This window comes from Furipterus horrens, unplaced genomic scaffold, assembly GCF_987537825.1.
Source record: "Furipterus horrens unplaced genomic scaffold, mFurHor1.1.pri manual_scaffold_2, whole genome shotgun sequence".
Taxonomy (NCBI): domain Eukaryota; kingdom Metazoa; phylum Chordata; class Mammalia; order Chiroptera; family Furipteridae; genus Furipterus; species Furipterus horrens.
In genome coordinates, this window is record NW_028327172.1 from 74,289,232 (window position 1) to 74,315,169 (window position 25,938).

General features: G+C 36.6%; 1 protein-coding gene and 1 non-coding gene across 2 annotated transcripts in view; both read left to right on the forward strand.

The window, feature by feature from the left end:
- The window catches only part of CUL5 (cullin 5), a 121,192-nt gene that overhangs the window by 74,750 nt on the left and 20,504 nt on the right, over positions 1-25,938 (forward strand). Inside the window, exons 8-11 of the mRNA XM_090265883.1 lie at positions 5,314-5,407; positions 6,812-6,942; positions 7,179-7,286; positions 9,743-9,807. Of these exons, the coding sequence (XP_090122009.1) occupies positions 5,314-5,407; positions 6,812-6,942; positions 7,179-7,286; positions 9,743-9,807 (398 nt within the window). The remainder of the gene's footprint in view (positions 1-5,313; positions 5,408-6,811; positions 6,943-7,178; positions 7,287-9,742; positions 9,808-25,938) is intronic.
- Positions 9,757-9,827, forward strand: LOC150018833 (small nucleolar RNA SNORD36). The gene has a single exon (XR_016509361.1). It is a non-coding gene; the product is annotated as a small nucleolar RNA SNORD36 (small nucleolar RNA).

The window sequence follows — 25,938 nt, forward strand, 5'->3', positions numbered from 1 at the left end:
TGAAAGGTCGCTGATTGTATTCCTGGTCAGGACACAAGCCTGGGTTGCTGACCAGGTCCCCAGTTGGGGGCCTGCAAGAGGCAACCGATTAATGTTTCTCTCGCTCATCGCTCATCGATGTTTCTCTTTCTCCCTCCCTTCCCCTCTCTCTGAAAATAAAGTATAATGAAAATTTAAAAAACAAGTTTTCTAAAGGATTTTTCAACACATAGGGATTCATACCGTAATTATTCTCTTTTTTAAAAAAAGCTTTGTTATGAAAGTTTTTAAGTACAGTGTTCCCTCACTTATCGTGGGTATTATATTCTAGACCCCCCCGCCCCCGCGATAGGTGAAAATCCGCAAAGTTAGGAACCTTACGTTTTTTTTAGTATTTGTACATATTTTAAGGCTTTATAAACCCTTCCCACATACTTATAAACCATTCCCAGTCCCTTATTAACTTTTCCCACTCCCTTATTAACCTTTTCCACACTTTTATAAATACTACTTATATTCTTAAATATATTCTACACTCTTAAACCTACGTAACTTTAACAACCTATGTATACAGTACCGCAAAATCCCGCGATACAGCAAAAAATCCGCGATAAATAATTAAATATAATATTTTTTTAAATCCTGTGAGACAGTGATGCCATGATAAGTGAACCACGATATAGAGAGACTACTGTATTTTTATTTGAGAGGATAGTATAATGAATCCAACCCACCATGCCCAGCCTTCAGATTTAACAGTGATCATCATTTTGCATATTTGCTTGGTTGATCCTTTTTCCCCCTCCCTCCCTTCCTTCCTTTCTCTTTCTGTCCTTTAGCATTTTAAAAGAAATTTATGACATCATGCATTTTTACTCTAAACCCTTCTGTATTTCAACATTATTTCTTAATACCTGTATATATTTTATCATATAGATATTATATTGTTACCTAACCAGTCCTCTAATGGGCATTTTAATTCTTATTATTATTGTTTATTTCTTACAAATAATGCTTTCTGGAACATCCTTATATGTCTATATCTTTTTAACATCTTTATGCATACATATTTCTCACATGTGGCATTCTCTTGAAATAAAACTTCCTTGAAATGTGATTGCCAAAGCAAAGAGTATGCACCTTTTACAAATTGCTCCATAACACCCAACTGCTCTTCAGAAATGTTATAGTAATTTTCACTCCCATCAACAGTGTGCCTGCTTCTCTTTGCTGATCTGGGTTTTGTCAGTGTATTGATTTTGCTAATCTCCCAATATGATAGATTTCTTTTTATGTCCATGTGGAAAATTATCAATGAGGCTTAGTTAGGCACCTTTATTCATATTATGGACCATTTGTATTTCTTCTTTTGTGTGTTCATGCTAATCTTTTATAAATATCACTTTCATTATTTTACTTCTTTATTCAAAAACCATTGTACCATTTCCACTCTCTGATTTTCAAGATCCTTCATAATTTGGCCCTAACTTATTTTTCTAACTTAATACTGTCCTGAAAAAGTCATTCTACTCCAATAAGGAATATTTCCTCATTCATATATATCATTCTATTAATTTTTTCTTTGATTCATTTCTGAATAACATTTTACTTCTTTTTTAAATGTTTTATTTACAACCTTTCTTACTTTTTCTGCCTATTAAATCCATCAGAATCCTTTTAGCCCATTGTGCAATGAAGTTGCTCCAAATTCTCTAGCTTTCATCAATTTTCTCTTACTTGATTTCCCACTGTACTTATTTATTGTTTCTATTTAGTAGCATATTGTAGTCTGCTTTGTTGTGTTATTTTACCAAACACCAACTATGTATGAAACCATGAATAAATACATAATATGGACAGAACTATCTCTGTCCTTATGAAGTTTATAGAGTAGTAATGATGGATTTATTTCCACTACTTTGCTTTATTAGTGAGTCTAAACTTCTTTTCATATACCTCTGTTATATATGAAGTAGGTACACATTTCTAGATATGTAGTTAGTTCTGTTTCCCAACTGGATTGTAAAATCATTGAGGATAGAAACCAAGTTTTATACCTTTCTATTCCTCACAACCTTTAACTCAGTTCTGAGCATGTATTCATTACTAAGTATATACTTACTCCTTTAATGTAGTAACAGAAGTTGTAGGCTGTGGAGTCACTCGCCTGACCTTATATTATAGCTCAAGACCTTATAAAGTAACTGTACAGCATTTACAAGTTACTTTACCTGTCTAAGCTTGTTTCCTCATATGTTAAGTATCTGCTTCATAATTTCATGTGGGTTAAATGAGGTAATGTACGTAAACCATTTAGCACAATACTTGGTACACAGTAAAACATACCAGTTACTATAATTTGTTTAAACTCCCAACCTAGGAACTGCTTCATCAACCTTTTCTTTCCTCAAGTCTTTTCATCTAAGCAGTTAACCAAATTCTGCTCGGTTTACTTCCAATTATTTTGTCAATTAAGCCCTTCAATTATTTTGTCCATTTGACCTCTCCTTTTGATCCTCACTGTAACACACAATAAGAAATACATTTCATATTGTGTATTATGTTCATTTGCAAATACACCAGTTGCACAACAATAGTTAGAAAAACACTCATCTGGATTTTTGGAATCTGCAAAATTTGGACTAGTACTGAACTGGAATATGTTCAAGTGTAAAAATTTTTTTCTTCCCTAGCTGGTGAGGCTCAGAGGATTGAGCGTCAGCCTGTGAACCAAATGGTCGCCAGTTCGATTCCCAGTCAGGGCATGTGCTTGGGTGTGGACCAGGTCCTCGGCTGGGGCCGCACAAGAGGCAACTACACATTGATGTTTCTCTCCCTCTCTTTGACCCTCCCTTCCCCTCTCTCTAAAAATAAATAAATAACATATTTAAAAAAAAATAGATTTATAAAAAAATTTTTTCTGTAATTGCCTTTTTCTTTTTTTATTATTGTTATTCTATTACAATTGTCCCAATTTTTCCCTTTCCCTCCTCTGCTCAGCCCACTCCCTACTCCCATAGTCAATCCCCATGCCATTGTCCTTGTCCATGGGTCATTCATAAATATTCTTTGATCCATTCCCCTTCTTTCCATCATTATCCCTGGTCCTCCCTCACCTCTGGCAGCTGTCAGTCTGTTCCATGTTTCCATGTCTCTGTTTCTGTTTTTCTAGTTCGTTTATTTGGTTCATTAGATTCCTCTTATAAGTGAGATCATATGGTATTTGTTTTTCACTGACTGGCTTATTTCACTTAGCATAATAGTCTCCAGTTCCAACCATGCTGTTGCAAAAGATAGGAATTTTTTCTTCCTGCTGCGTAGTATTCTATTGTGTAAACATATCACAGTTTTTTAATCCACTCATTTACTGATGGACACTTAGGCTATTTCCAGCACTTTGCAATTATAAATAGTGCTGCTGTGAACATAGGGTGCATCAGTTCTTTTGAATTGATGTTTTGGGATGCTTAGGGTATATTCCCAGCAGTGGAATCACTGGGGCAAAAGGCAGTTCCATTTTTAATTTGTTGAGGAAATTCCATACTGTATTCCACAGTGTCTGCACCAGTCTGCATTCCGACCAACAGTGCAGTAGGGTTCCCTTTTCTCCACATCCTCACCAGCACTTGTTGTTTGTTGATTTGTTAATGATGGCCATTCTGGCCAGTGTGAGGTGGTATCTCATTGTGGTTTAATTTTGTATCTCTCTGATGCTAGTGATGTTGAACATTTTTTCATATTCCTATGGACCCTTTCTATGTCCTCTTTCAAATGTAAAAAATTTTAATGATATAGAAAAAAGAGATGAAGTCACTGGAACTTGGAGTTTATTTCAGTTGTACTTTCTATTTCTTCTCCATTAGTTATATATAGTTAATTTTATCTGTTCTTAGTCTGGTTTTGCTGCTGAAGGTGGGAGTGTTTAGTTGTGCTTTTTCCACATATAGAATGGCATAGACCGAGGTTAGTCAGCAGTTGGTGGGACAGAACTTTCTCAGATACTTTGCATGTATATTGTTTTTCATAGAACAGAAGTTGACAAACATAGATTTTAAAGTTGTTAGCACAATTCTCAAAGAAGAACTTGAAAAAAATGTTTTATTATGGAAATTTTTAAATATATTTACAAATAGAAAGAATATTATAATGACTCTCTATTACCTAAATTAAACTTTAGTAATTATCAACATTATGTTAATTCTAGGAGAAATCTTTAACAAAGAACTTTTAAGGCACATATAATATAATTTCCTTTCTTAATATAGATAGATTGTCTGTGTTTCAGAAGAGATAGATCAGCCCAGTGTACCTTGCTTTAGTACTAACAGTCCACCTAATTTATTTGATACTTGCAAAAATAATAAATAGTTATATGGTACAAGGGATCAGTGATGGGATAGGTGGATTTTCCTGAGGGCCACATAGAACACTAAACCCTTGCCATCTTACTTGAAATATTCCAACAGCCTCATTTGCCAGTACCCCACTACCACTCAGTATCACCTACCTTGCTGCCATTAGACTGATCCTTTTTAAATGATTTTGGGGAAACAGAAGGTTTTTATATGTGTCCTCCGTCTAAATATATATAGAATAAAATCCCAAGCATAGATTTTTCATTCATAATCTGATTCCAGCCTGTCTTTCTAGCTTTCTCTTCTACTGTCTGTCTCTTCCCTACCACATTTAGCTTATTATTCCTAGAATACTTGATTCATTTAGGGCTTGTACTTATTATTCAAGATTCAATTTAAATTCCATCTTATGGAAGAGACCTTTTTAACTTCCCCAGAAAGAAGTATGCAGTTCCTTTAATTGCTTTGGTTTTGGGGGGTTGTGTGTGTGTGTTGCCAATTAACTGAGTCATATTTATTAATTTATGTTAGCCTCCCTCCTCACCCTTAATTAGTTATCTCCTCTAAATATCTTATTCTTAGTCTCCTAAACACTTCTTTGGAGCCTGTAAATAATAAGCATCAAATGATGGTTTATTAAATGAATGTATGAATAGTTTTATAGAATTTTAGAATCTTAATTCCAACATGGGTTCTCTTCAGAAGAGTTTTTCTGAGTTTATTTTTTCATTTTGTTTTGTATGTATGTTATTTTTTCTCTCCCCTCCTTTGGAGACGTGTTAAAATTTCTAAAGAGAACCTAAGTTCTATAGCCTTTTCCTTAAAAGGAATTGTACTGTGATAAAGGTAAGTAAAATCTTTTAGTATGCTTAACATTTTCCTGTTATTGAAAAATATAGTCTTATGGAGCTATAAAGTAAAACAAAGTGGAATAAGTTTGTGCTTACAATAGCCTTGACCAATTTTTGATATATTTCAGCTGATGGAATGCTGTGTAAATGCTCTGGTGACATCCTTTAAAGAGACTATCTTAGCAGAGTGCCAAGGCATGATCAAGCGAAATGAAACTGAAAGTAGGTAAAATACCACTATTAAGAGGGTATCTTTGAGGCAGATCACTTTTAATAAATTGCTCTTAGATCATTCTTTTTTACATAAGTATATTTGTTAAAGTAAACTATGCTTAAAGAAAGTGATAAAATATTTAACACAGTTAGAAGCACTATAAAGAAGGTTATAAACATATGTTAAACATTCCCCCCCACCCCTTAGATATCAGTATGTGCATGAATGCATGTGTGTATTTCAATTTGTTCTCCGAAGTAGGATTCTACTTTTAAAGGCTAATTTAAATGGTAAACATATGGTATAGGATAGAATTAGGTATATGACTTTTATGTGGAACCTTGCAGAAAATAGTTTTAGAAAGTAATAAAATACTCCATGTTAGTCTTCATCCCTGTCCCAAAAAGTACTTTATAATTTAATATTTCAGAAGTATTTTTTTGATTACTTAAAGATATATTTAAGTAATTTAAACAATACCATATAAATTACTGATATCCCTGCTACCCAGAGAGAACCACTTCTAACATTTTGATGTATTCCTTTCCATATTTTATTGTGTATAATTGCAAGGTCCCATTTAATTTCTAGTTGCATTTAAGGTATGTACTTCAATTCACTTAAGTTCATACACTTTTTAGAAATAATTTTATAGTGAAAAGCAAGGTTGCTCATTGCCATAAATGAAATACTTGAATTTCTGTATGCCAGGCTAAGTAGAGATATATCTGATCCATTTTGGACTCTCTTCATAAGGATATATTTAGTAGTAACCAGTTCTGTGAGGTAAGATTTTTGTGAAGGTCAAATGGTATGACATGAGAAAATGCTTTTGAATGCTGAAAAATTCTGTATGAATGCAGCTTTACATTATCTCTTAATATAATTTTATTCTGTAGTAATTACTCTGAATAATCTGATGACATGATTTTTTACCACTTATTGATATGATTGTGTGTTTAATATATCTACTTCATAAAATGTACTAACGTTCTATATACATTTTGTATTTCTTAGAATAAAAAAATATTCTGTGTTGACAGTCAAATGACTCACCCTTTAAGATAGTTGAGTTTTGCAGTATGAGATCCTTAAAAAAAATTTTTTTTTATTGTTGACACTATTATAGATATTCCCCCTCCAACCCCATTTTGGCCCCCTCAGTGTGATCACTTTTAATTAGAGTTTCTTTTAGAAATAAATTTTGTTGGACTGACAAGATGGATTAGGAAGTTATAGTATTTATTATAACAACTCTTGAACTAATTGTGCCCACAGGATACTGTCCACTTCAAACTAGTATTTCTCCACTCTTTTAACTATCATAGGCATTCTAGACCCATGATGCAAATCAAAGAAACAGTATATTCTATTGGTTGAAATGATTACATGAGTGTGTTGTATCCTTTCAGAATTACACTTAATGTTTTCATTGATGGACAAAGTTCCTAATGGGATAGAGCCAATGTTGAAAGACTTGGAGGAACATATCATTAGTGCTGGCCTGGCAGATATGGTAGCAGCTGCTGAAACTATTACTACTGTAAGTTTTCCTCAATGGCAATGATAGGAATAAATCAAGTTTATTTTTTAAATGGAAGTTTGGGTATTTAAAATAGTAACTGATAGCAAACAGTGACATTAGAACACCTTTTAATTTTAAGGAAACAATTTTTCAGAAAATTTCCTAAATTAAAATTTTATTAAAATTATGTTTATATTTTCTCACTTTTCTATTTTCTTTTTAAAAACTTGAATATAAAAAATTTTTATTTTTAGGACTCTGAAAAATATGTCGAGCAGTTACTTACACTATTTAATAGATTTAGTAAACTCGTCAAAGAAGCTTTTCAAGATGATCCACGATTTCTTACTGCAAGAGATAAGGTATATATTTCTGTGTATTATACAATGTTATAAATAAATGTTATTATTTACTTTTTTTTAGATTTGGAAAGATATATTATTTACTGAATAAAAGCAAAGTGCAGAAAAGAATATAGATGATTCTGTTTATGGTTAACAGAAAGGATTTTAATTTATCCTTAGTTTGCCTATAATATATCATAATTTACTTATAAGAACCTGCCATTATTATGTTATTAAGATACAAACTACAAACCTAGGAACTGTGATTTTTTTTCATCAATTGAGGACCCCCATGTTCAATATATTTGGTTTATTCTATGTTCTTACACTTGTGAACTAGAATTTAGCCAGAAAATTGCTTTCTCGTTTTTCAAATAATGTTTTCTGTTTTTTAATATTACTGATTATCGAACTCCTACTCATACTTCCTTTATGACCTACCTTAAAGTATACATCTGAAACTTCCTTAATACTGTGCTTCCTCTATCCTATCCGAAGCAGACTTGATTTCTCTGTCCTTCCATAGCGCTCCTGTGAGAGTTGTGTCACATTTATCCTTGCTTCCCACACCTCCTCTTCCATCCTCACTAGAAGAGGTTAATGATAATAAAACTTAGTATTGTCCTTACAGTTGTGTCTTCTTAAATATCACAAAGCTATTACTAGAAATTACTGTCGATTTTTCCCCTTCTTGACTACATTTCTTTACTTCCCAAGTTATTTTTTTTTCTGTGACTCTAAAAAGAAATCAGCTTCCTCCAGTAGCTTTTTGCTCTCATCCATTTTTTGAGATAGATAGATAGATAGATAAATAGATAGATAGATAGGAGTTAGATATAGAGTAGGAGAGGTGTTAAGGGAGTATGGCGTTAATGAGGTGGTTTGAAATACTAAGTTAAATGGCCTGCAAAGGCTTCTTTGAGGTGGCATTTGAATCAGATTGAGGGTGATTAGGAATAAGTCATGTGACTACTGGAGGGAAGAATCTTCCAGCCAGAGGGGAGAGCAGGATGCAAAGGCTCTAAGGCAGGACTACATCAGTGGGGTTCCGAGAACCTAGGAGAAAGAGGTCGTTTTGGCCAGAGTGGCTTGAGTGAGTGGTGGGGAGAATAGTAGAAAATAAAGTCAAAAGAGGAAACAGGAAGCCAAGTCATGTAAGACTCTGAGCTATGGTTTTTAGTCTGAGCAGGGTTTGGAATGTCGTCATAAGCTTTTGAACAGAATAACAGGACCTGACTTATATTTTAACAGGATCACCTGGTTGCTGCAAAAAGAATAAAGGGAGGCAAGATAAGAAGCAAGAATATCAGTTAAGAGCCTATTTAAGTAGTTCAATTAAGTAATGATGAAAGCTTGGCCCAGAACAGTAGTGGGTAGAGGTAGTCAAAAGTGGTTGAATTCTGATTACATTAAGAAAATAGACTATACAAGATTTGGTAATGAATCAGATGTGGAATGTGATAGAGATCATTCCAGGATGGCGCTCAGATTTTTGTTCTGACCAATTACAAGCATATTCTTGCTGAGATGGGGAAGACTGGAAGAAGTGCATTTGGGAGAGGTGGTTGTAGAGAGATTAGGAACTCAGTTCTAGACAAGTTAACTTTGAAATGTTTATTAAACATCCATGTGGCAATGTCAAACCCAGAGTTTAAGGGATGGAAGGGGCCTGGAAAAAATAAATTTGGGAGCTTCAGCATGTGGATGGTATTTAAAGTACTGACCCTCCCCATGGTCACCAGCATAATGAGTGAGGATAGAAATGAGATCCAAGAACTAGCCTGGTGCATTCTAAATTTAGATATCAGAAAAACAAGAAACCATCTTTCATGAGGGGAGAGGACAATGAGTGGTATGACCAGGAAAGTATGTTGTGCTAGAAAACAGTAGAAAAAGCACTTTGAGGAAGAAGGCATGATCTGCTGTTTTAAAATACTCCAGAAAGGTCCAAATAAGATGGGGATTAAGCTGTTATCTTCAGCAACAGGGAGGTTGTGAATGACTTTGACCGAACAGTTGGGTAGAGTAGTGGTGTGAAAGCCTGGTTAGAATATTTTCTAATAAGAACGAAATAAAGAAATTGGAGAAAAGGGGTTAGATAGTTCCTCCAGGAGTTTAGCTTAAAGAGAGAGAAGTAGTGGAATAGGAAGCTTACATCATCAGCAGAGTGTATATGGAGGAAGAAATATTGGAGGTTTGAAGAGGAAAGTAATAGTATGAAAATGTTACTCAGGGTAATGTATAGACAAGAGAAAATGGTGTGGATGTCAGGTAGCATTAAGACCCTACTTGAAAATAATGATAATCATAAAACGACAAAAAGGATGTAAAAGTCATTGACTTAAAAAATCCTATTAGGCCAGATGCACCATTAAAAATAAAAATTAATTTATATTTTTACGTATTTTTGGAATTGTAACACTATATTTTAAATATCAAAACAATATTTATATTTTATTTTAAATTATTTGCAGGCATATAAAGCAGTTGTTAATGATGCTACCATATTTAAACTTGAATTACCTTTGAAGCAAAAAGGGTAAGTTTTTTAAGAATCACATGTTTAAAATTCTTAAAATTTTTTCTAATATTCTTTATTGATGATGCTGTTACAGTTGTCCCAATTTCTTTTCCCTTTGTTCTCCACCACCCATCCGCTCCTTCCAGATGTTCCCCCCCCCTTAGTCCATGCCCATTGGTTGTGCACGTAGTTCTTCTCAGCATCTTCTTGTCTACTTCACTCCCTCCTACTATGCTTCTTAATTCCTGTACCATCTCCCTCCCTTTACCCGCTTTCCCCTCCCTGCTGACCTCTCCCCATAATGTTCCCCATACCTATAATTCTTTTCCCACTCTCATTGCCTGCTTAGTTTGCTTTTGTTTCAGTTCCCTAGCTTTTGTTGGTTAGTGTGATACAGTTTTCATTTTAATTTTCATAGTTTTGATCCTCTTTTTCCTAAAGAAGTCCCTTTAACATTTCATATAACAGTGGTTTGGATGTGATGAACTCCTTCAGTTTTACTTTGTCCTGGAAGCATTTTCTCTGCCCGTCTATTCTGAATGACATCTTTGCTGGATAGAGTAATCGTGGTTGTAGGTTTTTGATTTTCATTACTTTGAATATTTCTTGCCAGTCCCTTCTTGCCTGCACAGTTTCTTTTGAGAAATCAGCTGATAGTCTAATTGGGAACCCTTTGTACGTAATTGTCTTCTCTGTTGCTGCTTTTAAGATTCCTCTTTATCCTTAATTTTTAACATTTTGATTATAATGTGTCTTGGTGTGGTTGTCCCTGGGTCCAGTATTTTTGGAACTCTCTGTGCTTCCTGGACCTGTAAGTCTGTTTCCTTCCCCAAGTTAGGGAAGTTCTGCTTCATTATTTTTTCACATAATTTTTCAGTTTCTAGTTCTTCTTCACCTTCTGGCAACCCTGATTCAGACGTTGGCCCACTTATAGCTGTCCCATAGGTCTGAGCCTCCCCTCATTTTGCTCACTTTTTATTTCCTCTTTCTGCACTGGTTGACTGTTTGTTCCTTCCCTATGTTCCAATTGCTGATTTGATCCCTGGTTTTCTTTCCCTCACTACTTGTTTCATATGTGTTTTCATTCATTTCAGCAGGACTAGCCTTCATTCCTTCCCTGTCTTGTTTAAGATCTGCTGTTAGGTCTGTAAGCATTTTTATAACCAAAGCTCTGAACAGTGCCTCAGAAAGATTTCCTATCCACTGAGCCGTTAGATTAGATATTTGCTGTCTGGTCAGCTGTATCACTGGGATCTCTGTCATGATCTGTGCCATTCTGACAGTTTTGTGTTTACCTTTGCTTCCTGGGCTGGGCTGTCACACCTCGTATGTTACAGGGGGCAGAGCCTCGTGCACTCATCACAACCAGGTGACCCTTCTCACCTTGCTGTGGCGTTTTCTGTGGGGGTGGGGGTCCAAGACGGATTCCTGCTGTTCACTCTCCACTGAGAGACCGGGAGCCTCCTTGTCCATCCCTACCCTCTCCGGTCCTCACAGTCCAAGGCAATCAGGGTCTACCTTCCCCAGCGTAGGAATCGCAAGCTGACAGATCTGGTGTGCAGCCAGGGGTGCTCCCCAGGCGCTTCTTACCTCCCCTTAAATACAAGTGTCTGTGCTTACTGACGTCCCGCTGCCGCCAGCACAGCTTGACCTCTCCGCCCCGGCTTTGCCCCTCCTATCAGGCTGGATGAGCACCTCTTCTTTATAATCTCATATGTTGGACTTCCATGTAGTTTTATTTTCTGGAACTTCTGGTTATTTCTGGATTTGTGGTGGTTGTATTCCTTCTTAGTTGTGGAAGAAGACAGAGCATGTCAGTCTAGGCCTTCATCTTGGCCAGAAGTCTCCTGTGGGTGTTTGCCTCTGTGTCTAGGTAGAGCTGTCGCTCCTGTTAAGTTGTAAGGGGTGGAGCCTTAGGGATTCATCAGTACAGGGGAACCTGTTTCACTTAGTTGTGGCGCTGTATGTGGGGGAGGAGTCTGATAAGGAACAATGCCGCTTGCCCAGCGCTGGCCCCTTTTCCAGGCACTCCTTCCACTTCCGTATGGGACTGGTACCTCTCTAGCTGTTTCCCTGGCTGTTGTTCCCAGAGTGGTTGGATCTGTGGACGTTCTAGGACCGTGGGGGCCTTTCAAACAAGCAGACTCTGCTGAGAGACTGGCTGTTTTTGCCTCCTCCCCAACCCCCACTAGTTTGCACAGTCAGAAGCAGTGAGGCTTGATTTTCCCTGCTGCTGGGACCATGAGCTGCGTGATCTGGTGAGGAGCTGGGAACGCTCCCCACGTGTCCGTCCTGACTTTTTAAAAAGTTTAACTGTGCTTTCCACTGGCCTGCCGTTGCCACCGCTGCTGCCACCACCACGGCTGCATCCTCTCTGCCCCTCTTGCCTGTCTGGATGAGTATTTCTTCTTTATGTCTTTGTTTACTGGACTTCCATGAAGTTTGATTTTCTGAAAATTCTCATTGTTTCTAGTTTTGAGGTAGCTGTATTCCCTCTTAGTTGTGGAGAGAGATGCAGCATGTCTGTTTACGCCTCCATCTTGGCCGTAAGTCTCTTCTTAAAAATTTTGATGTGTCATATATAGATATTCAAAGTGCCCTATTTTCTAATTCTGTTAGGTTTTGCAGCCTTTGATTATTAGAAACTCTGTCTCAGTTTTAATTTTTTTATTATTTCTTGGTTCATAGGCCAGCGCTCAATCCACTGAGCTACATCAGCCAGGGCTCTTATTATTTCTTTTGTGATCAAAAAAAGTTAACCTTATTTTTTAGATAGAAAAAATGTTTCGTTCTTTTTTCTTTGTTTATTTTTTAAAAATCCTCACTTAAGGATATATTATTTATTGCTTTGAGAGAAAGAGAGAAATATCAATATGAGAGAGAAGCATTGATCCAGTTGCCTCTTGTACTTGCCCCAACCAGGGATCAAATCCATAGCCTTTTGGTATATGGGACAACGTGCTTCTGAACTGAACCTCCTTGCCAGGACTTATTTTATTTTTCAATTATAGTTTACATTCAATATTTTGTACTTGTTTCAGATATACAGGATAGTGGTTAGACAATCACATATTTTACAAAAGATTACCCCTAATATTTCCAGTACCCATTGGAAAATGTTTTCCTTTTAGAATCTCTACTTGAGATTCTCATTAGTCACTAAAGTTATTTTATTACCTAAAAAAGCATAGAATATGACTCAATTCACTATAAGAATTAAAAAATGGAAATCAATTTTAATTAAATTTTTATTTACTATTTTAAAAAATTGATATGTCATTGGTAGGATGAATTTAATTATGCTAAGTACTATTATAGAAAATCTGAAAATCAAAATTTAATGAAATAGTAATAAATCTAAGCTACTTATAGTATCTTCACAGTAGTGCTAAGTAGAACTACAGGTTAATTGGAAATATATTTTGATGTAATTTCTAGCTGAGAATTGTTATTTTAAACAAATTTTATACTTAATGCTAAAATATTTTTAAAATAGTATTTCTAGCCCTGGCTCTGTGGCTCAGTTGGTTGATTCGTTGTCCCATGCACTAGAGGATTGTGTGTTCAATTCCTAGTCACTCACATACTTGGGTTGTGGGTTCAGTTCCCATTTGGGGCCCATACAGGAAACAGCCAGTCGACGTTTCTTACATCAATGTCTATCTTTCTCTTTCTCTCTTTATCCTTTCCTGTCTCAAAAAAAGCAATTAAAAAATATCTTTGGGTGAAGACAAAAAAAAAAAGGCATTTCTAAGGTTGAAAATTTCAGGGTTTTTAAATTTAACTTTAATTATCTTTAGGGTTTTTTTTTGTTTTTGTTTTTCAGTTCCCAGACTGGCACTGAATCCACTGAGCTACCTCATTCAGGGCGTTTTTATTTTTCTGTTTGTTTGTTTGTTTGTTTGTTTGTTTTAGCTGTATAAGTTATTTGAGTGGTATTACAGTAGAAGATACCTGGGTCATATAGTATTGTAGTAATTGACATAGCTTAGAATGGTATTTATTGTGTTTTCTATAAATTGTGAAATTTGTAAAACATACAGCACTGTATCTTGGAGCTGTCTTCCTATTAATACATAAAGATCTTCCTCATTGTCCCCTGCCCCAGCATTTTAAAAAACTTTTCAAACTTAAGTAAAGTTACTCTATTGCTTTATCAAATATATATCTCTATATACATTTATTAATCAGTCAACTTTTTAAATACACTTTAAAGAAAGTTTGAGGCATCGATAACCTTTACTCCCTAAACATTTCAATATCAGTCATAAATTAAATTTAGTGTTTATATTTTGAAATAAAATTTGCCTATAGTCATATGCATTTATCTTAAGTGTATAATTTTGTGTTATTTGGCAAATGTCTATACCCCTCTTAAGATATACAATAATGTCTTCATCATTTTTGAGCGTTACCTTATGCCCATTCACAGTCTGTCTCACCTCCACCTCCTTCTGGAGACAACTATCGTTCTGATTATTTTAATAAAAGATAGTTTTGCCTCATCTAGAACTTTATATAAATGGAAATATACAATACATACTTTTTTGTGTAAAGCTTCTTTCAATTTAGCATAGTGTTTTTGAGATTCATCCATGTTTTTGCATATCATATAGATTTGTTTTCCAAAGTGGTTGTACTGTTTTATACAACAGTATAAGAGTACCAGTTTATCCTCATTCTCCAATTGTTTAGTGTTGTCATTTTAATTTTAGTCATGATGGATGTAAGTAGTGATATCTCATTGTAGCTTTAATTCCCATTTCCCTCAATACTATTGATGTTGAGTACTTTTTCATGTATTTTTAGTTATTATATTTTCCTTTATAAACCATTCAAATTTTTGGCCTGTTTTTGTCCCCCCCCTCCCCCCAATTGTGTTGTTTTCTATTAGTGACCTGTAATACTTCTTATATGTTCTGTATACAGGTCCTTTGTAAAATGATGTATACCTTTCTTTTATGGTTTCTGCTTTCTGTGTTTTGTCTAGAAACTTTTGTCTACCCTTAGATCATGAAGATAATCTTTTGTTTTCCTTTTGAAGCTACCCAATTTTTGTTTTCACATTAGATCTAAGGTCCATTTTAAATTAATGTTTATGTATAGTCTACATTACAGATTGAATTTTTTTTTTTTTGTATGGATAGCAAGTGGTTTCATCACATGTTGGAAATGCCTTCCAGTTCTCATTGGGTTGCTTTGGTGCCTTTTGTCAAAAACCAAGTGACTTAAATATGTGTACTTTTTCTAGGCTTTCTATTCTTTTTTTTCAATAGTTCATTTTTTATTTTTTCCCATTACTATTTATCCCCCTGTACCCTCTTCCACCTTCACCACCCCCCGCCAACACCCACAAGTCACCAAACTATTGTCCATGAGCTCTTTTTCTTCTTTGCTCGATCCCTCCGCTCCCTTCAGCCCCCCACCCCAGAGCTGTCAGCTTGCTCTCTATGAGTCTGTCTCTATTTTGTTACTTCAGTTTGTTCATTAAGGCTCTATATTCTATTCCATTGATTTATTTGCGTATCCTTAGGCCAATACCACATAGTCATGATTAATACAGTTTTATAGTAAGTCTTAAGGCCAGGTAGTATAATTTTGTTATTTTTTCCACTGAGTGCCTTTGATATTCTAGTATTTGCTAGTATACACAAATATGGTTGATTTTTTATACTTATCTTACATCCTGTTACTATATTAAAGTTATAATCATTGTTTTGTAGATTTCTTAAGGTTTTCTATTTAACAATCATGTAATCTGTGTATAAAGACAGTTTTAGTCCTTCTTTTCTGGTATTTAGACCACTTCTTTTTCTTAACATGATGAACTGGCTAGGATCATAAGTATAATGTCGAATGAAAGTGCTGAGAGTAGCCATCCTTGCCTTTCTTGGCAAGCTAAAGGGGAAATCCTTTAATATTTCGTCATTTAAGTGCAAAATTAGTGTAGGGTTTTCATAGATGATCTTCATTAGATTGCTTTTTATTCCTAATTTGCTAAAAATTTCTATAATGGGTGTTAACTTCCATTAAATGCCTTTTCTGTGTTAAAATGATCATAAGGTTTTTCTTTCTTCTTATTCTGATGTGATGAAATACATTGGTTCCAAAAAGAAAAAAATGTGAGCGATCCAAGATGATGGCAGAGTAGGTGAAAGCTACAGTAAACTCATCCCAGGACCAAACTGGAATTTACAACTAAATTTTAGAAAAAAATCATACTTAATAACCAACTGAAGACTAGCTGGAGAGAAGCCTTATAACTAAGGACTTACAGAAGAAGCCACATTGAGACAGAGCACTCCCCTCCATGTAGCAACAGCTTGGAAGAAGCAATAACTCCACCATCTGGAATCCCTCTCACCCCACCTGTGGAGCTTAAGCCTGCGGAGGAGTACAGCTAGAGGGTCTTTCAATGACTTAATCTGACAGGCAGTTTGCAGGCAGAGGCAGATCTCTGGATGCTTTGAGACTTTTGCTGATTCACCGGTGCTGATAAAAGCTGACCTTGGTATTTAGTTTGGTCCTTTCTGCACGTACCCAGGCCCAGCAGAGGCAGCCATGAGCTGTGGCTCACTGATAATTCCAAATAGGTGTCCAAGGCCAGTCACAGTCTATGTCTGACATAGCTTTGCACCAGAGTATCTCTGAAGGGGCCCAGAATCAACAAATGCAGAACAGGATCCAATAAGTTTCACAAGCATCATATTCACAGGGAGGTCTTGCTTTGTGTGTGATCAGCACCTGCACAGCAGCTTGTACACTGTGTAGGTGGTTGAGCCTCACAGCCAGCCAGCGAGTCGATCCCATACATGAATGGGCCAAGAGCACTCAAGGCTCAATTACAACAGGAAGACCCACTTAACATGCGCAAGGGACACTCCTAAAGGACACAGCTCAGTTGATCAGGAAGACTGCCTCAGTAGGTTCCAGTGAACACCTACTGCATAAGTCCGCTGTAACAAGACTGGAAGTTATAGCACATCTACCTAATACATAGAAACAAACACGAAGAGGCAGCCGAAATGGGGAGACAAAAGAACAGGCCCCAAATGAAAGAAAAAGAATTTTCCAGAAGAAGAGCTAAATGAAATGAAAGCAAGCAATTTATCAGATACAAAGTTCAAAGTAATGGCTGTAAAGGATGCTCAACAGCATGAAAAAGGACATAGAAGCCATTAAAAAGGACTAATTGGAAATGAAGAATGCAATATCTAAAATAAAGAATACACTGGAAGGAATAAACAGTAGGTTAGGTGAAGCAGAAGTTCAAATCAGCAATTTGGAACACAAGGTAGAAAAAGACACAAAATCAGAGCAGCTAAAACAAAAAAAGAATTTGAGGGTAGTTTAAGGGACCTTCAGGACAACATGAAGTATAACAAATCTGCACCACAGGGATACTAGAAGGAGAAGAGAAAAGCAAGGGATTGAGAACCTATTTGAAGAAATAATGACTGAAGACTTCCCTCACTGGGTAAGGAAAAAGACACATAAGTCCAGGAAGCACAAATGGTCCCAAACAGGATGGATCCATAGAGGCCCACACCAAGGCACATCATAACTAAAATGGAAAAGCTTAGCCCTGGCTAGTGTGACTTGGTGAATTGAGTGCCAGCCTACAAATAGAAAGGTTGCCAGTTCAATTCCCAGTCAGGGCACATACCTGAGTTATGGGCCAAGTCCCCAGGTCAGGGTGTGGGAGAGGCAGCTGATGGTTGTCTCTCTCGCACATCGATGTTTCTTTCCCTCTCTTTCTCCTTCACTTCCCCTCTAAAAATATAAATAAATAAAATCTAAAAAAATTATTAAGAGCCTGTTGTGGCTCAGTGGACTGAGTGCCCGACTGTGAACCAAGAGGTTGTCGGTTTGGTTCCCAGTCAGGGTGCGTGCCTGGGTTGCGGGCTGGGTCTCCAGTTAGGGGCATGTGAGAGGCAACCATACATTGATGTTTCTCTGTTCCTCCCTACCCTGCTCTCTTAAAAAATAAAAATAAAAATGAAAAATAAAAAAAAGACTATTAAAATGGCAAAGCTTAAAGACAAGGAGAGAATCTTAAAAGCTTCAAGAGAAAAGCAGTTAGTTTACCTAGAGGGGAGCTCCCATAAGACTATCTGCTGATTTCTCAATACAAGAATTTCAGGACAGAAGGGAGAGGCATTAAATATTCAAAGTGATGAAAACAAGGATCTACAGCCAAGGCTACTTTTTACATAGCAAGGCTACCGCTTAAAATTGAATGAGAAATAGATATTCCCAGACAAGAAAAAGCTAAAGGAGCTTATCACCACCAGTATTACAAGAAATGTTAAAGGACTTGCTTTAAAAAGAAGAAGAAGAAAAAGAAAAAAAAGGAAGAAAGAAACAGAGAGGAAAATAGTTAAAAAATAAAATGGCATAAATACATACCTATCAATAATCACTTTAAGTGTAACTTGCTTAAATGGTCCAATCAAAAGACATAGGGTAAGCCCTGGCTGCTGTGGCTCAGTGGATTGAGCATTGGCCCGCGAGCCAAGTGTCGCTGGTTTGATTCCCAGTCAGGGCACATGACTAGGTTGCACGTCAGGTCCCCAGTTGGGGACGCATGTGAGAGGCAACCACACAGTGATGTTTCTCTCCCTCTCTTTCTCCTTTTCCCTCTCTCTAAAAATAAAATAAATAGACAAATAAATTATTTAAAGGAAAAAAAGACATAAGGTAGCTGAATGAATAAGAAAATAAAGACCAATATACAAGGTCTGTCCAGAAGATATTGAGCCATGTAATATGAAAAATAAAGACTTTTATTGAAAAAAATACAAGATACAAAAACCAGTGTACATAGGACAATGATGCCTTAGTCCCCTTCAAAGTAGACACCTTGGAACCTCACACAGTTCTCCCAGTTGCCATCAGCTGCCCTGTCGTATTTTCCTAAACCTCATCAACGGTCTGAAATCTCTTCCCTTTCAAAGTTGATTTTAGTTTTTGAGAAAAGCCAGAAGTTCAGGGTACCAAATCTGAACTATAGAGGGGCTTTGTCACCTGGGTGATTTGATGTTTTGCCAAAAAACTGCACGAGCCCTGGCTGGTGTGGCTCAGTGGATTGAGTACCGGCTTGCAAACTAAAAATTTGCTGGTTTGATTCCCAGTCAGGGCACATGCCTGGATTTTGGGCTGGGTCCCCAGTGGGGGGTGTGCAAGAGACAGCCTATATATGTTTTTCTTCCTCACTTCCTTCTTTCCTCTCATTTTCTAGGTAGGTAGGTAGGTAGATAGATAAAATCTTTTTAAAAAACTGCATAAGACGTGATGCATGAGCAGGCACATTGTTGTGATGAAGTTGCCCATCACCAGTTGCCAGTAGCTGCTGCCTTCTGAATCATCCATATAGTTTCCATGGAGGAATGTTGAAGCTTAATGTTGCTCTACTCGCTCAGTCATTTCGAATGGGACAGTCACACATAGACATGCTCAGTCAACATCATCTAGCACCCTCACTGACAAGTACAGTGAAGTTGTGATTGCTAACACATGTGCATTCCAGTCACCCTCCTGGCTCTGATGTTACATCAATGTTGCACAAACCATTCTCATTATCGGTGGCTGGACTTTTTCTTACAGAACTTGTATATGCTGTCTTCAAGAGACCCATCTCAGAAAGAAACATACACACAGACCAAAAGTGAAGTGATTGAAAAAGATATTTCATGCAAATGAAAATGAAAAAATATATATATATAGTAGGTGAGGCAATACTTGTAACTGACACAATAGACTTTAAAATCAAGGCTATAGTAAGAGACAAAGAAGGACACTGCATAATGATAAAGGGAAGAATCCGAGAAGAGGCTATAACTTTGTAAACAATTGTGTACCCAACATAAGAGCACCTAACGATGTATAGTATATATTTTTGGAAATAAATGGAGGGATTGACACTAATACAAGTTATAGTAGTGGATTTTAACACCCCATTAACATCAGTGGGGATCAACCAATCAGAAGGGAGGGCAGTAGCAGGGAGGGAAAGCAAGCAAACCTGCATTGAACCAGTATGTCCCTTCAAGGACTTGAGAATGGCCGGAGAACTGGCTGCACCCTTGCCCCACCAATTCAGGTAGTCAAGCCACATACTGCATTAATAAGGTTCCTTAACAGAAGAGACCATCCTAAACCCAATGTATCAGGAGTTTTGAAATCAGCAGGACTACCATCTCACTCTTCTTCAGTTTCACAACATTTTAAAGGAAGTAAGTCGCCAGATTGGCTGATGAATCAGGGTCTGCCAGACACTGCAGAAATAATAAAAACATTACCTCAGAAATATAGAAGGAAACCTATGTCTCAAGAAGAAATCGAATTTATCCAACATGGATGTCCAGAATAATCACTGACACTGGCTGCTGTTTGTTATCAGACAGAAGAATAATCTTTACAATACAGAACTTCCAAAATGACAAATGAGAAATTGTACATTAATGAACTTTAATAATCTGTAAACAAACAAACAAACAAAAAAACTATATAGAAAATTTAGATGTATACTTATATCTCATAATTTATGTATCTTGGTCAGCTTCTCCAGAAGCTTACCTAATTGTTAATATACTTTATACTTATTAAAGTACACATTTTAAAATGTTAGCCTATTAATTTACTCTTGATTGTCAAGTACAGTATCCCCTCACTTATCATGGGCATTGCATTCTAGACCCCCCCAGTGATAAGTGAAAATCCGCAAAGTAGGAATCTACATTTATTTTAGTATTTATATATATTTTAAGGCTTTATAAACCCTTCCCACACACTTATAAACTGTTCCCGGTCCCTTATTAACCTTTCCCACTCCCTTATTAACCTTTTCCATGCTTTTATAAACACTACTTATGTTCTTAAACATATTCTACACTCTTAAACCTACGTAACTTTAACAACATACGTATATAGTACTGTGAAATTTTACATGTGTACTCACCAGTGAAGTATACTACAACTTGAATGATGAAGATGATGAATTAGCTGTGCAGTACTGATGACGATGAAGGTGATGAAGATAAGATGAATGTACTGCACAGCAAAGAAGAGCATTGCAGCTCTTCTAAAGGCACCACTTCATCAGGCGCTTCTTCAGGTGGTGCAGTAGTATCTTCGGCCTCGTCTGTAACTTCTACTTCCGCTAAAGGCATAGGCGTAACCGATCTCTTCGTTCAAGTGATGAACATAGTTATGGGGAGTTGCTGGCGCTGCTTCTCCTTCTGATTGAGAATGTTTTTGTAAACTGACATGGCACTGTCGATTGAATTTGCAAACTGCAACGAACGAACCATATGGGGTCCCATTCTTCAGCCACTCGTTGAAGTTCTTTGGCCATTCTGACCATCATTGCAAGATGATCAACTGTTAGGCCAATCTCCTCCTCTTCTTCAACCAATTATTCATCTTGTTCCTATTCTCTTCTTCACTTGCTGACTTAGCTCCTTCAGGTCTTCGTCCATCAACAGTTGAGAGTGCACATCGATCAGGGTATTTGCGTCTTTGGTAGTCATGTCACTGAAGCCCTCTCCTCCCAGTATTTTTGCCAGCTTCATGGCCTTATCCATTGCAGAGTGATGGATTTCATCTGGAGAGAATCCCTTGTAATCATGGACCACTTCTGGCCACAATTTTTTCCAGCTGACATTCACTCTTCATCTCCTTTATGGCCTTTTGAATATTTTGGAGACATGATGCAATTGTGTACTCAGGCCAGTACGCCTTTAGCGAGAAGTCTTCATACGAGTCCATAGCTTCAACGAGGTTTTGCAGGGCATTTCTGCTGTAGAGCACCTTAAAAGCGCAAATAATGCCTTGATCCATTGGCTGAATGAGCGATGTGGTGTTCAGCAGCAAGAAGTCTATCAGGACGCCATCATACGTCTGGTTGACAGCATGGCCTCCAGCATTGCCCATTATCAGAAGCACTTTGAAATCAAGGCCTTTCTCTGCCAGATAAATCTTAATGTCCGGGATAAAACATTGATGAAATCTATCAGTCATGAGGAGTTTCGTGATCCAAGTCTTAGGGTTGTGCATCCAGCACACAGGAAACACATTCTTATTTTTGTTTTTTAGGGCCCTTGGGTTCTTGGACTTATACATAAGCCCTGGCTTTATCATAAAGCCCGCAGCGTTTCCACACATGATTAAAGTTACCCTGTCTTTTTGGACCTTGAAATCAGGGGCTTTTGCTTCTTCCTTTATAATGAAAGTGTGAGACAGCATCCGTTTCCAGAATAAGCCTGTTTCATCCATGTTGGAAACTTGTTCAGGCTTTTAGTCCTTCCTCAATGATGTCTTTGAACGTGTTGTTTACGTACTCCTGGGCTCCGGCTTTATCTGCAGAGGCAGCCTCTCTGTGCAGAGAAACGCTCTTGAGTCCAAAGCGTTTCTGAAATTTGTCAAACCAGCCCTTGCTGGCACTGAATGGGGTTGGTCTGGTGGAGAAGCACTCAAAGGTCCTGCTTCAGCATCGTCATTGTCATCCTATTCTTCATTCTCATCACCATCGTGATCATCCCTTTTTGCTGCTAAACGATCATACAGTTGCTTGGCCTTCGTCTGGATGGTGTTCGTATCCAGCGAGATATTCTTTTTTCTGCAATCATTTATCCACACAGCTAATGCAGACTCCATCTTCACAATGATCTTATTGCGGGAAGTAAGCACCCTCTTTCCTGTTTTGTTGAAAGTCACTGATGCCGTAGACCTGATATTCTTCTCATCCTTCTTTGTACAGTGAACTGTAGACTCGTTGATCCCATAATGGCGGCCAACAGATCCATAGCTTCTCCCTTCCTTCAACATGTTGAGATGTTCCACTTTCTCTTTTATGGTAAGCATCTTCTTCTGGCGCTTGGGTTCACTGCCAGAATCCTTAGAAGATGCAGAACGTTTGGGTGGCATCATAGGGCTTGCAATAAATTCAGTCTTTTAAGAAAAATTTCACAAAACACAACACCACAGAGCAAAGCTACACACAGCGATCGGAGGTAGGAGTGAAGTGGACAAGGCAAGATGCTGAACGTATGTGCACAGTGCGGGATAGCAGACAGACTGATGCTACGTGTACCAAGCCAATCAGCGCCCAGGATACACAAAACAATGCTCTGGTTGGTCGCCTTCCATCAATCAGCCAGTCGTGTGCCGTGTACAATCTCATGTAGGCAAATGAGCTGTAGCGTACATCTTGTTTTCAGCATAATGTATGTGTTCGTTGGCAAAAAAAGAGCATACTGTGAACTGTGCAGTATTTTATTTTGATTTAATGTTCTTCTAACGTTACAATCGTGTATTATATATTTTTATATATTTTTTGAAAAATTTTAGGCAAAAATCATTAAAATAATAAATATTACACATATAAATATGTATACAGTACCGCAAAATCCCGCGATATAGCAAAAATCCATGACAAATAAATATAATATTTTTTAAAATTCCGCCATACAGTGAGGCCACGATAAGTGAATTGCGATATAGAGAGGGACTACTGTATTACCAATGTTGAACTATTTAAAGCACAGAATGTCTAGTAACCCATTATAGGTTTTCCGTACTTTAACTTTTCTTTCTGTTTAAACATGCGTTTATCAGGCAGAATTGCTGCTTTTTGGATGTGATTTTCCTGAAATTGGATGCAGATCAGTTAAATAATGGCTCCATTATTCTTAATTCTCTTAATATTTTTTTCATTCACAAAGTTACTGGGGTATAACTGGCTTAATAAGCACATCCTACTCTAAACGATAAAAATATAGGTAAAAATAAAAGTAAAACCAGTGATTTTGTGGTATTAAGACTGGGAAGTTAGCACAAAAGATTATTTGTAACCTGTTTTTAGAAAAATAATGTCAGTATAAAACAGATAAAAATGAATATAGCATAGGTAGAAATGTTTGACTAGAAATTTCAATTTCTTATGTTTTTAGGGTTGTTAAAGTCTTGTTCTTTTATATTACTGTTTTGATTGTGATGTTGTATGCAAATCCTGGTAACCACTTCAACTTTCTCAAACTTAATGTCTGAAAGCTTCATAAAATCAACCTAAATATTCCTTGTTAAGGCAATTTATGAAAATTTAAAAGGGTCTTCCTGTGCTAAGGATATATATTATTGTGAAAAAAAGTCTCACAAAGCTAAGTAAATCATCTTCCATACCTAAAAAACAAACAAGCAAACAAACAAAAATATCATCAATGGATAGATCTTCCAGACAGAAAATCAGCAGGAGACTGTGGCCTTAAGTGGCACACTCAATAAAATGGATTTAATTGATATCTTCAGAGCATTTCACCCCAAAGAGGCAGAATATACATTCTTTTCAAGTGCACATGGAACATTTTCTAGAACAGATCACATGTTTAGGAAATGAAACAAGTCTCAATAAATTCAAGAAGATTGAAATTATATCAAGAAAACCATCCTATTCACAATTGCTTGAAAAAGAACAAAATACCTGGGAATAAATTTAACCAAGAATTTAAAAGACCTTTACTGAAAATTATAAGACACTGAAGAAAGAAATTGAAGAGGATACTAATACATGGAAGCATATACAGTGTTCGTGGATAGGAAGAATTAACATCATTAAAATGTCCATACTACCCAACACATTCTACAGATTCACTGTACTTCCTATTAAGATACCAATGGCATATTTCACAGAACTACAACAAATTTTTTAAAAATGTATGTGGAACCACAAAAGACCCTGAATAACAACAGCAATCTTGAGAAAGAAGAACAGAGTTGGAAGAATCATGCTACCTAATATCGAACAATACTTACAAGGCCATAGTACTTAAAACAGCATGGTACTAGCCTAAAAACTGAAATATGGATTAATGGAACCAAATAGAGTCCAGAAATAAACCCACAACTTTATAGTCAATTAATACTTGACAAAGGCAAAAACATACAATGGGCTAAAAATAGTCTATTAAATAAATGGTGTTGGGAAAATTGGACAGATACATGCAGAAATAAACTCAAATGGAATAAAGATTTTTAAATATTAGTCTCAAAACCATTAATTCTAGAAGAAAATATAGACAGTGAAATCTCGGGCATTTCTCTTACCTATGTTTGTTTTTGATATATCTCCTCTGGCAAGGGAAACAAAAGAAAAAAAACCCGATAGGACTACATCAACTATAGTATTTTAATGCACAGCAAGTAAACCATCAACAAAATGAAAAGGCAACCCACTGAATGGGAGAACATATTTGCTGATACATCTGATAAAGGTTTATATCCAAAATTTATAAGGAATTTATAAAACTGAACACCAAAAAAAATATGCAATTTTAAAAACAGTCCAAAGACCTGAATAGACACTTTCCCAAAGAGGATGTAAAGATGGCCAATGGACATATGAAAAGATGCTCAACATTACTAGTCAGAGAGATGCAAATTAAAATCACAATGACATATCACATCACACCTGTCAGAATGACTGTCACCAATAAATCAACACACAGGAAGCATTGGTGAGGATGTGGAGAAAAGGGAACCCTCATGTACTGTTGGTGGGAATGCAGACTGGTGCAGCCACTGTGGAAAGCAGTATGGAATTACCTCAAAAAACTACAAATGGAACTGCCTTATGACCCTGTAATTTCATTTTGGGGAATTTACTTGAAGAAATCTTAAACACTAATTTGACAGAATATATGTACCCCTCTATGTTCATTACAGCATTGTTTGCAATAGCCAGGCTTTGCAAGCAGCCCAAATGTCCATTAGTAAGTGAGTGGGTTAAACAGCCATTTACACAATGGACTACTACTTGACCATGAAAAAGAAGAAAATTTTCTTCTTTGCAACAGCATGGAGAGATCTGGAGAACTTTATACTAAGTAAGATAAGCCAGTTACGGAAAGGGGAGTAACGTGTGATTTCACTCATGTGGAATCTAATGAACAAAATGAACTAATAAGTAATATAGTGACAGACTCAAAGGTAGAGAGCAGGCTGACAGTTCTGGGAGTGGCTGTGAGGAGGGAGAGATTGAGCCAAGAGAAAGAACTCATGACAACAACAGTGTGGTGATTACAGAGGTGAGGCGATATGTGAAGGTGAAAAAGGTATCGAGTGAATAAGTGGTGATGGAAAAAAAATAAATGA